Below are 13,824 nucleotides of genomic sequence, written 5' to 3'. Positions count from 1 at the left end.
ATAAAACAGTCTCTTTACAAATTGCTACACTGTTCTTACGTAGTTGTTTTACATATGTCTGCCTAAACTGTCTAGGTAGTGCTGGACTTTACTTCAGATCATACCTTTTTTTTTTCTACACCAGATTCTGCTACAGCATCAGGATAATTTCTTGCACTGCCAGCAGATTTGTGGCGATCACCTGTGCTTGGGTTAGGTAAAAAGAAAGGCCTACAATCCAAGGAAGATGTACAGATCTCTTCCTTTACCTTAGCAGATCAGGATCTAGTTCCATTCTGCTTTGGGATTATTGTCAGCTTTGGACTTAAAACACTGGATGTTGCAAAGCTTAGTGTGTGATGCTTTTCTGGTTACCCTTTGTCACTTCTGCTTTGCTACAAAACTGTGAAAGGAAAACTGTTGAAGTACTTCTGCCATAGCAGAAATGCAAAGTACTCTAACCTGCCTTCCCCAGCATTTCCCCTTCCATTGTAAACAGTTGCTACCATTTCCTTCACACTATATCCTCTCCCTTTCCAAAACAGGCTGGATTGTGGTAATGAAGATGCTGTGGTGGGATACAGTGAAGAAACCATTGGTAGAAATGGAGAGACCAAACCTCCCAGCACTCGAGGTAGTAGTAGCAGTAAGGGTGGCAGCAGCAGTGAGCTCTCCACCCCTGAAAAACCCCAGAACCAGAGATTCAGCAGTCGCTGGGAGACATCCGTGTTGCTGGAGACCTCGAGTACTGTCCCACTGACTGTAGGTTCACTTCCCAGCTCCAAGAGCTTCCTTGGAATGAAGGCACGAGAATTATTTCGCAACAAGAGTGAGAGCCAGTGTGATGAGGAGGGTGTAACCATCAACAGGCTTTCCGATGCTCTAAAGACTGAACTATGTAAAGATCCAAGCATGGAGACAAAGGCCTCTCCAAGCCCTGATAACCTTAGTGTCTCGCCTAAGATCCAGGAAAGCAGTGTTGGACAGCTTCATATCATGGACTACAATGAAACTCATCATGACCACAGTTAAAAAGGAAGATAGTCAATCAGTGTTATTTTCATATTCTTGGCATAGAACAGGAGGCGTGAATGCAAGTTTAACTAAAAGCTTTTATGTTTCTTTGGTCTGAGCAGCTAGCTCATGCAGCGGAATAGGATTGATGTCCAGAAACGGAAGAAGGCTGCTGAACAAATGCAAAGTGGATTTTTGGGTCTGGAATTGAAACGCCCAGCCTAACTCTTGCTTCTTTCTCAAATTCAGTCCTTAGCAGCGTGTACTAATTTGAAGGGACAACTGTTAGCATTTGCAAGTATTTTTTTCCCTTTCTCCCTGTCCCCAGTTGAGTGGCTGCGTTTATGAACTTGAGTGCAATATGAGGCCAAATTAACATTTGTGAGTCTCCTATGAATGCTTTGTATTTCCTTGCAAGCTTCCAATTTAGAGCAGTTAATTGTGCTGCCTGTCCGGGTGACTTCAGTTGCTTTCATCCCGGAAAGAATCAGCACTAGAATTTCTAGTCCATTCATCTAAAGGTCTCTATTTTGCCTGTCCACTGTCCCACATCCCTCAGAGCCCAGTCTTCATTAAGTTGGACTCTGATTGAATACCTAAATGTTTAAAGAACAGTGTACCTCTGCAAAACAATTCATTCACCCTAATTCATGATCATTGTTTATATTGTCCTTAACATTTCCTGGAAAGTTACATTTGAACAGACAATAAGGAACTGGAGCTTGTAATGCGGAAGAGACCGTATATGCTGAAGACTTCTTAAAACACTAGCTTCTGATCTTTTTGGTATTTTAAGTGTTTGCCTGACAGGCTGGTACTGACCTCAGACTGGTTCATATGGGAAGGCAATTGGGGTGGGAGAAGAGGGAAGAGGAAGCTTTACTCAGTAGGGAGAGCGTGCAGAACATGTATGTAGAATCGCAAGCTTATGAAGATTTGCAGAAGTGCATTTGTTTCTCTAGTCAGGGAAATACTTGTGCTGTCTGACCCTCCTTCATAGTTCTGGTCTTTGTTCCTTGTCTGAGCAAGACCACTGTGTTTTGAGTCCGAGAAATTGGCTTCATTCTTCCCTGGGAATATGTTTTCAGGCTTGACTTACAGAATATGGTTTCCTTTGAGTGCTGTTCTGCTCAGACCGCAGCACATTTTTCAGCTCAGCAATGTCAATTTGGCTCTAGGTATCTCCCCTTTGCCCTCATCCCGTTTCCTTAGAAGATAAGGCTGGGGAGGAAGTCTGCTCAAACTGAGAATCAGAATTCTGTCTTGAAGCCTTTCTGTGTTAATCATGTTTTAAGTCAATGATGAGCCTTCTGTGAAGGAGGATTGTGGGATCAGGGCTTGTCAGTGGTCAGACTCAATCTCCTTCGTGACAGAACAGAGCCCGCTGTTAGGAAGGCAGTGTGCTTGTTTTAAATGTTAGATATGTCTGGGTCCAGGCATACTTAGACATATCAGGCTTCACAGTTACCCTGCATCACATGTGGCCTCTTTTCTTAAACATTCTGTGGGTGGCAGCTGCTGTTTAAGAATCGTCTCACATATAAATCAAATCCAAGTACACTTGCACTTGTAGTTCAAATCCCTTCTTAACCTGAATAGGAACAGGACTCTGTCAAAGTGCCTGGCAATATGCTAAGTTGCGCCTGACAGTACTTTTCCTCCCACTTCCGCTTCTTCCATAACACCTAGGGTCTAAATACATTTCTGCCTGTCTAAATTATTCTCAGTGTCCTTTCAGTTGGTCAGTCCTAACTCTGAAAGTAAAGGTGAACTTCAGTGGTTTTGTCAAAGCTTGAATCTGCATGGAATAGAAAATAGAGAGTTGGTTGTAAGTGACAGACTGGTTTTGTCGACATGTCTATAGGCTTTCTAAGACTTAGCGGTAGCAAATGTGGTAGCGTATGTTTCGGTAAGATTTGGAGGTTTCCTGCCCCTTGCCCCACCGGGTCCCAGCCCCAGGAGTGAATGGTTTGCACATTGCCCTTGAAGGGCTGGCTCAGCCGTTGGATGCCATTGTGTTGGAGGAGTGCATTCGCCCATCCTTCTGCTTTGCCGAGCCCAGAAGAGTATCTTGCTTATATGATGATTTCACTTGTTCTGAGAGGAGGTTTTTGTTGTCGGTTACAAAAATGCCCTGGCGGTAATGCAAGCTCATTGATAAGGTGGCTTTTTTCTTCTTTTAAAAAGGTTTTAAACACTGGGATAGTAATGGAAACCACTTTAGGTTTGTTTATGGACCACAAAGATTATGGAGGAACAAATTTAGCAATTTTTTTGTAAGTCTAAAAATCATGGATCTGCTGTATGTAGTTAACTTGCAGTTCGTTTGAAGGGGTCCCATCAGTGAAGTGGAAACAGATTTTTTTAACTGACTGCTTTTAGTTAAATCTAAAATTGCTGTCTTTGTCAAGTTAATCTGTTCCCTGCCTCGCTCTTTGTAAGCATGTTAAACAATCCACATTAAATGCCATAAATATGAAATACGAGGAAATGGTACAATCGTAAGCTAAAGAGAACTTAAACCAAAAGGAGGTTTTGCTGTCCTTATTAGAATGTTCTAAAATGTCAAGGCAGTTGCTTGTGTTTAACTGTGAACAAATAAAATGTATTGTTTTGCACTACTCTGTGTTAAATTCCCTGCCAGCTGACCTCTTTGGGACTGAGCTGTGGTGAGACGAAACGTGCAGAAACAAGTTCAGTGTTGAAACATCTTCCAAGATCTGCATAGTACAGAGCAGGTAAGTGGTACTGCCCCTTTTTGCATGGGGTTTGTCATTAGAAGCTCATTTTTTCTGCATGGAGCCAAAGCCTTTTTTCTTCTGTGAAAAACAAACTCAGTGACATGCCAGTATAATCCATAAATTAACTGCAAACAATTCAGTACTGCAAATCTGCGTATTAGCTTTCTGTATAACATTGTTTATGTAGTCTAGAGACTACACAGTGATTAGACAAATTAATAGCTGAAAATGTCAGAGACTTGTTTGTAAAGCTGGAGACGCTGTCAGAAGCTGGCCAGCTTGCTCTGTCCCTGTTGACATTCTTTTCTGTACCCTGCTCAAGAGTCACTGTGCACGCAGGAGGACAGTTTCTCAAACCAATGGGAACTTTGGGGCCATTTTACTGTAAGCTTAACCTAGTAGGTTAAGGTTGTTCTCTTGTTTTGTCTTTTTTCCAGACTGGCACTTTCTTACTGTTTTGCTTTTGGTTTTTGGTGTTTTTTTCCCCCCTGAAATAAATGAATATTTGAAAGGTTGCTCAAAGCAATTTATAAATTCATACATGAACCTCAGCATTCCAGGTAAGGACTAAGTACAATTCTTAAATTTGAACGACACCTGTGAAGGGGATGGTGCTACTGATGTACAGTCTGTTTGTGAACATACTTTGGCTGAGTAACAGTTGTTATGGAGAATTTTATGTAAAAGTTAGCATAAATATTATCTTGGGGTTAGGTGATAGAGAAAGTTGTTTTGGGCCTTCTGCACTGGGGTGAGTTCTACAGCATGGTGTGAGTGAAATGAAAACAAAGCAGAAAGTGAATTTGACTGGCTCTTACTTTAAATCCATTTTGCATATCCCTTAACAAGCTTAGCATGGAAAAGCTGCACTTGATAGTGTAAAAAAAAAAAAACAATTAGATATATATTACCCACAGAAGTACATCCGCTAGGGTATAAAAAGAGAAAAATCAAGTACATTCCTTACTCACTAATGCTAAGTAGTATGTTTGGTAGTTTATAACCCAGCTAATAAACATGCAGTACACATTAGGGAAGGAAGTAATTTCATTTCCTGAATTGGAAGTATCTTTGCTGATTGATCTTGATTTATTGGAATTACTTAGCTACTGGTGCAAATGGTGGGGTTTGAAAGTAGTAAGTGGTTATGAAATAGTTTAGAAAATCAGCAGGAGCTGAGTTACTTTCTTCATACATTCATACACGCAGGAGCTTTTGCAAATAAAGCTTAGTTAGCATTCACATAGGCTTTACTTTTCAGACAAAAATTTGTTCCAAATAATTTTGGCTGATCGTCTTCATGATTCGGTGTCTGTGGGCTTTACTTGGCTAAACCTTTTTTCTTGAAGTCCTCTCCAAGCGCACCCTCTAGTTTTGGACTCCCTTGGTGATCTTTAACGTCTGCCAAATGCTATTTATGGTTTCTTCGAAGCGGTCTCTGCTCTCTGTCTCAGCGGTGCAGTGCTCGGTTTTCAGCTGACTACAAGCTCCGTTTAAACTGGTGCTACACCCCCCCCAAGTGAATTTGGAACTCTTGGGAAAACAGAGCTATCCTCCTGGCTTCGGTGCGTTTACAAATGGGGCGGGGAGGGGGGAACAGCCGATCACGCTTCTGAAATGGCAGCTGCTTCTGAGGGGACGGCCCCGCAGCTGCCCTTCGAGTCTTGGCCCAACAACCGGGGGGAGTGCGGGGCTGCAGCCCCTGGGTTTGCTTACCTGTGACAAGCGTTCAAAAGCCCCTTTAGTTTCGGGATGGAGGGGTGGGGGAGAGACATAGCAGGATGGTCAGAAACTTTTTAAAAACTGCTTTTCAGAGCCTTCGCCCGCCGGACGCTGACGTGCGGCTGCCCGGGCCGGGGCAGAGCCCAGGCGGCGGGGGTCCCGCCGGGGCCCCGCTCCCCCCCGTCCCGCCGCGCTCCCAGTCGCGGCCACTAGAGGCCCCGCGAAGCCTGCCACTTCGCTCTGCGTCGGCTTGGATGACATTTTGGGGATGCTGAGTTTCTCCTCTCCCTCGAACCGCCCCCCTTTCCCTCCTTTAAGACCCCCACCACCACCCCTGACACGATGTTAACTTCCTGAGGTCTGAGCTATACCCCATCCTCTCGGCGTCTGAGACGCTGGAACCAGATGTTTAAGGTACGGAAGGTTTTGACCCGATTACAGGTTGACAAAAGCCTGGTTTGACCCTTAATCGAGGGGAGCACAAAGGTAATTAATAGCCTACAGATGCCAGGATTCTGTTGAGATCATCTAGTACCAGCCCGTATCTCTAGTTCATTTTTTGAACAAAAAAAGCAGCATTTATTTCCTGGACTAACTGACAGATCTCTAGGTAAGTCAGTTTGGTGCCCTGCCTGGTTTCTCAGTGTGAATCTTGCAATTTTATGCTCACAGAGGCTAAAGTAAAACTTTATTGCACTTCTGTGTTTGGCATTTACATCCTGTTTATGTAAATTCTTCAAACAGCTTGATTTGTAGTGGAGAAAAATAATTCTTGCTGTATCTTTTTGTCTTTTGAAGTGTCCATCCACTCTGGAAGAGGAGAACTTGTATGGAAATTAAGTAATTTGTCTAGATGTTTTTGTGAGACTTAACTTTGCAGTCTTCCAACAGATTCTGGTCATGTCATTACCAAACCTCAGACTGCAAGTTTTACGCACTCATTTTTTCTGCTTGTGTTTTAATAAGACTGATTGAAAGGATAAGGTTAGGGTAGAAATTATTATTAAAGTTTGGGAACTGTTTCTTGCATGTATCATAACCTTTGTCATGCACAAATGGACAACTGCATTGGCATTTTGAACAGCAGCGTTGGGGAGATGGTAGACGGGGTTTGGGACTGTTCTGACAAGCAGTTTGTGCTGTGCTGTATTGTGAAAGCTGAAACTGAAGTACAAACTGGAGGATAATTTTGGTCTTATCAGAGCCCGCATGTTCAAATTTAAAACTATATGACAGGGTGAGGAAGGTTGGAAACAAGATCTGGGAATAGCATCCCTTGTGTCCCCAACACTTGTCATCTTTTAGTCCACATAGAGTGTACTTGTTCTGAAAAACTTTTGAGACAGCAACTGTCATCGGGCACTTGTCTTTGCAGCATGAAACACCATAGGGCAGCTGTGAGTAACTTTGATTTTTCTGCCTGAAGCTGCCTCTGCAACAGGGCTCTTGAGTAAAGCCTGAGAGGGTAACGGTCACGTTCTGCTGGCTGTGGCCCCAGTAGTGCCTAGGAGTCTCTGGGTGACCCTGGCAAGCTTCGCTACCCTTTTGAGTTCACCAAGGCTCAATTCAGTTGGATCATGTCGTCTCCTAAAAATAGGCTTCTACTCCAGAGTGGATACATGTATTGCATTGCAGTGCAAGTGGATAGCGGAAGGAGAAAAAGCGCAAAAGAAGGTGGGGTTATATGAGGAATACAAAGGCTCCTGAAAAAACTTTCCATTTCATCTGACCTATCATTCCTTCCTACGCTCTCTTCTCTGTATTAATTCTCCTTTTTCGGCTGCTTGTTGCCAAAATCTGGTCATCTTAAGGCAAAAGCTTTCTCACAATTTTAGCAAACCGAGCCAGGTATGCAAGGGGAAATTGTTTATTCAGGACTGTCTTCCAGCAGGAAGCAAAGAACAGGAGCTAATTTGCCTGTGGGAGGGGAAAAAAGCAGTCAGATACGGGGAAGACAGTGTTACTGAGATCTTAAGTACACAGTTAACAGTGCTTGAATAAAAGCAGCACCAAAAATGCATATCAGCTCCAGAGAATGGGGCGAGCCCATGGCTCTGCTGACCCTCCCTAAGCAGGCTGGAAAGAAAGCTGTTTTCAGCACTGGTATAAAGTCACTGTGCTGGAATTGTGAAGTGCTGGTATAAAAGCAGCATGAGACTGTCTCAAATGCCTTGCAGTTTTAATGAACTCATAACATCCTTGAAAGCTAGGCAAGCTGAATTCTCGTTGCAAAAAAGGGAAAGCACAGACATTTTAACTTGCAGTTTGAAAAGGAATGATCTGAAAATGGCCACAGTTTTCTCAGCCTCTCTGCTCTCACCAGATTCCCATGAATCACGTCGACTGGAAATGACTTCGTTAGTTTTGCTAACAAAGAGCTCTGGGGAGGACAGGGGTGGTTTATTCAAGTTTGGGTATTGTCAGCACACCAAACTAAGTGCAAAAGGTAAAGGAGAACAAACTTCATCTCTAGCTCTGACAGCAAAGGAGTGAAACAGGTGTAAGGGAAGATGTTCCGAGTAGGGTGTACTAGCAATGGTGTGAGAACCTGTAAGAAGGATGCAGGAGAGCAGTCGGTGCAACTAAAGCACTCTGACCTTTTCTGTAGCCAGTGGCCTGTAAGGGAGACATAATTAGTGTCGTCCACTTTGATTCTTTGGTCCAAATAACCAGGCAATTTCAGTGGGGGTGAGGGAACCTTAGGGACAAGTCTGAATCCATAACGAGACCTTTGCTGCTCTGCATCATGTCCTTCAGACATGCAGGTTCTTTACACCTCTGGCTTTGGTGAGTGAGTGGGTGTTCCTCAGAAGTCTGAGAAAGTGTAAAATCCCATTTCAAGTAGCTCCCCCAAGATATGTATCTGAGCGATTAAAACCTGATTATTCCTGACTGTTGCCTGCTCTCACCACAGTGCTGGTTAAAGGGATGAGCGCCAGTGCTACAGGTACTTCTGTTGGGAAACAGCTTTAAGGAGGAGAGTGGAAACGTCAGCAAGGGAGAGAGTATGTACCTGTCCAAGACTGGCTTACAGGGCTAACTCTTCAGAAAGTGGACTCGGATAGGAAAGATCTCTAGTATTCATTTCACTATCTTTAATCAGCCACCTGATTAAAGGGGGTAAGCAGAAGATGCATGAACTTTGATCCTTTAAAAGGCGTGTCTACCTGGTGGTTTCCAGGGCCCTTTAAGTTTCCCACTGTGATTTTTTGTGTCACTTAGGTTTTTCTTTTGGATATGCTTACTCCCCTGCACTTGTACATTATCTTTGTTACTAGTTGAGGTCTGAGCTTCAAGGCGCACAGAAAGTGGTGTTTGGGAAATGGCTGCCCTAGCTGGTGCATCCTGGGGTGCCCTCTTCTCAGAGATAGCACTTCCACCACTCACATCATACAGCATGGGCTGTGGCAGCTTCTCAATGTGGGCTACCCACTCCTTCATGCAGTCTAGAACAATGGGGATGAGGCTCACCACACCTCCATAGTGATTCTTTGCTTCATCACAGCTCAGGTGATTCACAACATCGTGGGGGTATCTGTGGGACAGAAGAAAACAGTGGGCAGAGAAGTCCCAGACATGCAACCCTGGTGAGCCCACAGTGCCACCCTGAGATCCCCTGGGAAGAGCAGAAATGCACAGACAGCCATTTCCCCAAAACAGAAAGGCACAGATAGAATTCGATCTTGAGAAGCAAGTCTTGCCAAACACACTATCCTGGCTGTTGGGCTAGATCTGGAAGAGTTCAAGAGCATGTACAGGCACTTGCCCCACAGAAATCAGCTACATGCAGGGCAGGAATAGGAGGAAGGAGGAAGTGAACTGCCTGCACATTGCATGGGCCTTTAGCATACTAACCTGCCTGTGTATGCCCTTCCATGCACCAGTAAAGAGAATGAATAAACAAACCAACCCCCTTTTTGTGAATTGAGGCTGGCAGTGTTTTTCCAACAACTGGAATAGTAAACTGGGTAGCACCTTGTACCCTCACTAAAGCCACAAAGATGTTGTAACGGAATTGATGGAGAAGTCAAGTGGGAATACATATTCTTGTGACAGTCCTCTGGCATTGACAGTTGCCTCAAAGAAACTAAGCTGATGGACTTACTTAGCTCGGATGGTGCTCAGATCATTGCTGTGGCTAAGGAGCAGCTTGCATCTCTCCAAAATGCCATTGGTTATGTTGTTACCAGAATGCACGGTTTCCAGCTTGTGGCAGAGCTTGCTTAGATCATTGCAGATGTTTAGGAACATGTTGAGGATACGCCTGTCGGTGGAATTGTTACAGTGATGCTCCATGTAGGACTGTACCTGTAGAGTGCAACATGGGGAAAGACAGAGTCATGCATGTTAAATTACATTTAACTTAAGCAACTTTGCAGTATAAATTAGTGATGAGAAGCTGCTTTCTCTTGTGACTCTGCAGGCATGAGCCACTATGGAAACGGCAATACAGCGGCAGGTAGTAAGATTTCTAGCGCATGCCTGAGATCCTTGCTTGTCATTCATCGTGACTGAAGAAGGCTGAGGTGATGGTGGATCCAGTTGTCAGCACACCAGTGAGCATTCCTCCCTCTTTGAAGAAAGTGTAGGAGTACTGCAGCCAAAACCACAGCTCTGCTGCAAGCACTGCAGAAACGGGTTGAGCGTGAGCAGAGTTTTCTGTCTGCTCTGAGCAGGGCACCCTCTGCCACTGCCATGGCCACTTAGGCAGAGTGGGGTGGGAGGTGAGCGCAGCGACCAAAGTGGGCCTGGTTTGGAGTAGCAGTGTGGATGTGTTTGCACGTACATACATTCTTCATGGTTCTTTATTTGGCACCACTAGATGTGACTGCAAACTAAACCCATTTAACTTAATTGTCCTTACTAACCTGTTACAGCAATGACATTCCCTACTTGCCTTGAGCATTTTTGTTACTCAGAGTGAATGGCATAGCATGAGGAAGCGTTATGCCAAGAGATTAAGTATCTTCTCCAAAGAAATTCCAGGCACTTCAGACATGAGTGGTCAGAATATAAAATACTGAGCAGCTGGTTGGCAGTCTAAGCTGGACTCTAACACCTTCAGTGCTTTCTCTAAGATTTCAAGACAAGAACGAAGTAGCTGTTCCAACATTGGTACGGTTTCTGCATACAGAAAAGCCATGCTATGTGCTTGGGCAAATTCTCAGCAGGTTTGTAGGAAAAATAAAAAATGGCCCCTAAGGGTCCATTTCCACTACAGCTTCCTCCTTCCACACTGTTTGCTGAGTGTTGTGTCCTTGTGAATGGCAGGAGTTTTCATTGCTGCTGGGAGCAGATATAGTCCTAAAGAGAATAGCATTTTAGCCTGGATGTTCACCAATGGGCTAACAGGACTACTTTTTGTCCACATCAACAACAGAGTTAATGCACCTGTGTAACCAGGATGGGGACCAGGACTACAGAATGATGGCTTGCAAGGGCTGCCCAGCTCTGCATTAGCCAACTGCTGATGAGCAATTGAGCTGTTGCCAGGGGAGTTCACGCTGGGCCGATGTTGTGACCACAGCCAGGCTCTGCAGTGCCAGGACTCACTGGGTGATTTGAATCTCTGGCTGAAGCAATGACTGAGAAGCTTGTCTCACAAAACCACTTGGGATTTGACTTTATACTCTTCTCCATGTAGAAGTCTTTAAGGAGCTGTTACCATTGCCTGACTGTGGTGCGCTCTTCCACCTTTCCACCTTACTGTGATCTCCTCTTTTCTCTGAGAAATGTCATCACTCAACACTAAAAATGCTACCATGTACAGCTTTTAGGGGTTAGAAATGCAGCCATGTTCAAGTGCAGTATCATTTTTTTCTGTGGTGTCTGTGTTCACATGCAAAGTAAGCTGGCAGTCAAGTCAGCTGTAGACTGAGATCACGCATATTTCTGCATTTGTTGCTTTTATTCTTGTGCCCTCCCATGCAAAATTAAAAATAGGGTTGGGTTGAAGCAGGAGAATGGCAGTGAAACAAAATGGATGTCTGGTTTTGTCCCCAGTGAACTTTCTTTGGTGTAGTGGTTCAGTTCCTGCACAAAGCATCACCACTATGTACTGTACCAATTGCTCCCTGTTCTCCCCAGTAACTAACTCTTTTCCCTTTCCTGTCCTCCCCCTGGGGTAACATAGTGCCATCTGTGCAGTACAGTTTGCTGCCTCTAAGTTTGCATTCAGGAGAGGTTTAAATTGGATATTAGAAAAAATTTATTTACTGAAAGGGTTGTCAGGCATCAGAACAGGCTGTCCAGGGAAGTGGTGGTGTCACCATCCCTCGAGGTGTTAAAAAAACACGTAGACAAGCCACTTCAGGACATGGTTTAGTGGCATGGTGGTGTTGGACTCGATGATCTTAAAGGTCTTTTCCAACCTAAATGATTCTATGTTACTATATCACAAATGATGCCATGGATCAATGTAATTGCTGAAGTCGTTACCTGCAAGGTTTCACCCCCCACAACAAGCAGGCCTTCTACCTCTGCCAAGAGGCTGTGTCCAAGCTTGCTCAGTACCACTGAAATATTGGCACTTTGAAAAGCAGCATAATGTTATACAAAATCTCAATGCCTATTTTTGGAAAAAATGGCTTAGCGTAATGTCTGTTGTGATCTTCTTCAATGTTACAAGCAAAGCCCTTATATTATAGAGAGTCAGCCCCTAGAAAAGACAACCAGCTCACTTCTGTGTCCTAATCCTAATAATAGCTTGGCTTTCACTCTGGCTTTGGCATCCATCTGGGTTTTGTGCCTGTGTTCTACTGTCTCAAATCCACAATTCTAATTTTATTTAGGTTTTTCTTCCCCCTCTGTCTGCAGGTGGTCTAAGTTCTTTGCACTACTTAAAACATCCCATGTTATAAAAATTCCAAGACAATTCACTTACCAGTCCAGAAAACCCCTAGCCCACTTGGGACTTTCAGCCCTCAATCCATCATCCTACCTCTGTAACACTGCCATTATTTTTAATAAGCACTATAGAAAGATACAGCAGCACCAATACCAGGGGGAAGAGGCAAGCATGCTGGTTACTACAAGTTAAGGATTACAGATTCCATGTGTGGCTGGGGAAGGAGGGTTGGTTTGATTGTTTTCTTGTACCCTGTATTTCTAGCTATGCCTCAGCAGCGAAATGACGGCCTTAAACTAAATCATAAAGTGATGCTCAGCAATAAAATTTCGTCTCTGTAAATGGGAAGACCTAACATAGGTATTTCTCTCCCCTACTTAATCTTTTGCCACTGGTTTGCAGAGTTATACACAAATGTTACTAGAGAGTTTTTGTGCATCTTCCCTTAGTAAAAACATTTATTCATCCCAGAACTAGACCCAAGTGCGTGACAGCACTGCGTTGGTCCCTGTTCTCATCGGCAGAGAACTTTGTGCTGAATACTTGTACCTGGCTGATGCTTGCCACAGGTCTGATCATGTCATGTGCATTCTCTCGGGTGTGTTGCAGTGCTCCAATAAATGTAAACTGCTGCTGCAGGAAAAGCTTGTAGTTCTGCTCTATGTTTCTTAGAGCCTCCTTTACCTCATTCATGTTTTCCCCCTCCTGGATTTTGGGAGAGAAGGAGAGAAAGGAAGCTACTTTTTAGAAATGATGCAATTCTACATATGTAACTGTCTTCTACCTGAGTTGGATTTGTGTAGGTTAGTGGAAAACTTTTAAAAAAAAAAAAAAGAGGAGAAAAGAGAAGATATATTGTGTCAAAGCTCTGCAGTCCCAGAGCCCCAAACAGTAAGTCAATGAGGTAGTAATGATGCTGCAAAAAGAGGTAGAGAACCCAGAGGGGACCACTGACAATCAGATGCCATAAACCCTAGTGGGTCTATTGTAAACATAATGTGGCAATGCATCAAACACACCGCTGTGAAAGGGCCGAAGGGAGAGATGCCTTCTCTTACCCGGTGTAAAACCATTGCCCAAGTGGCTTAAAACCTCGAACACGACACGAAGCCAGCTCGGCAGGTAGTATATCCTGGCAGACCTGGGGAGACCCGGGGCCCTGCTTGACCCCCCAGTCCCCGCCCGCCCCAGGCGGGGGCCTGAATTTTCCCCACTGGTGACCTTGCGCTCTGAGGGAAACCTTGCCCAGCGGCCCCCCGTAGTCCCCCCTCCCTCCCGCCCGCCCCCGGCAGCTCAGCGAGCCCTGCGGCTCCCTACCGGCCGGTTCAGCCCGGCGGACGGGCAGGGGCGGCGCGGCAGCCCCGCCGAGAGGAGCCGGTACGGGCAGGGTCTGACCGGCCTCCCCCGGGGCGCTCCGGCATCTCCCGACGTCTCCCTGGCAACGGGGGTGGGCCGCGTCGCCGTTCGATGATGTCAACCCCCACACACACCCCGGGGCGCCGAGCTGGGCGCCTTCTGGCG

At 44.9% G+C, this 13,824-nt stretch overlaps 2 protein-coding genes across 12 annotated transcripts in view; one reads left to right on the top strand and one right to left on the bottom strand.

Moving 5' to 3' along the window:
- TSC1 (TSC complex subunit 1) overlaps positions 1–3,162 on the top strand; it is a 46,076-nt gene extending 42,914 nt beyond the window's left edge. For all 10 annotated transcript variants that reach the window (XM_049832714.1, XM_049832711.1, XM_049832716.1 and 7 more), the window contains one exon: positions 525–3,162. In XM_049832714.1, coding sequence (XP_049688671.1) covers positions 525–1,011 — 487 coding nt within the window. In that variant the 3' untranslated portion in view covers positions 1,012–3,162. The remainder of the gene's footprint in view (positions 1–524) is intronic.
- A 1,986-nt stretch (positions 3,163–5,148) lies between these two features.
- On the bottom strand, positions 5,149–13,749 carry SPACA9 (sperm acrosome associated 9). Of its 2 annotated transcripts, XM_049832745.1 has the most exons (5): positions 13,621–13,749; positions 12,853–13,008; positions 9,562–9,764; positions 8,844–8,991; positions 5,149–7,373 (listed from the first exon to the last, which is right to left on the bottom strand). In XM_049832745.1, the coding sequence occupies exons 2-5, from the start codon at positions 12,994–12,996 to the stop codon at positions 7,365–7,367; spliced, it is 504 nt and encodes a 167-aa protein (XP_049688702.1). In that variant the 5' UTR covers positions 12,997–13,008; positions 13,621–13,749; the 3' UTR covers positions 5,149–7,364. The 2 variants fall into 2 exon arrangements, with proteins under 2 accessions (XP_049688702.1, XP_049688700.1); XM_049832743.1 differs by having other exon boundaries at positions 5,149–8,991.
- Between the last annotated feature and the right edge of the window lie 75 nt (positions 13,750–13,824).

Source organism: Accipiter gentilis, chromosome 29, assembly GCF_929443795.1.
Source record: "Accipiter gentilis chromosome 29, bAccGen1.1, whole genome shotgun sequence".
Classification (NCBI taxonomy): domain Eukaryota; kingdom Metazoa; phylum Chordata; class Aves; order Accipitriformes; family Accipitridae; genus Astur; species Astur gentilis.
This window is presented reverse-complemented; position numbering and strand designations above follow the sequence as displayed.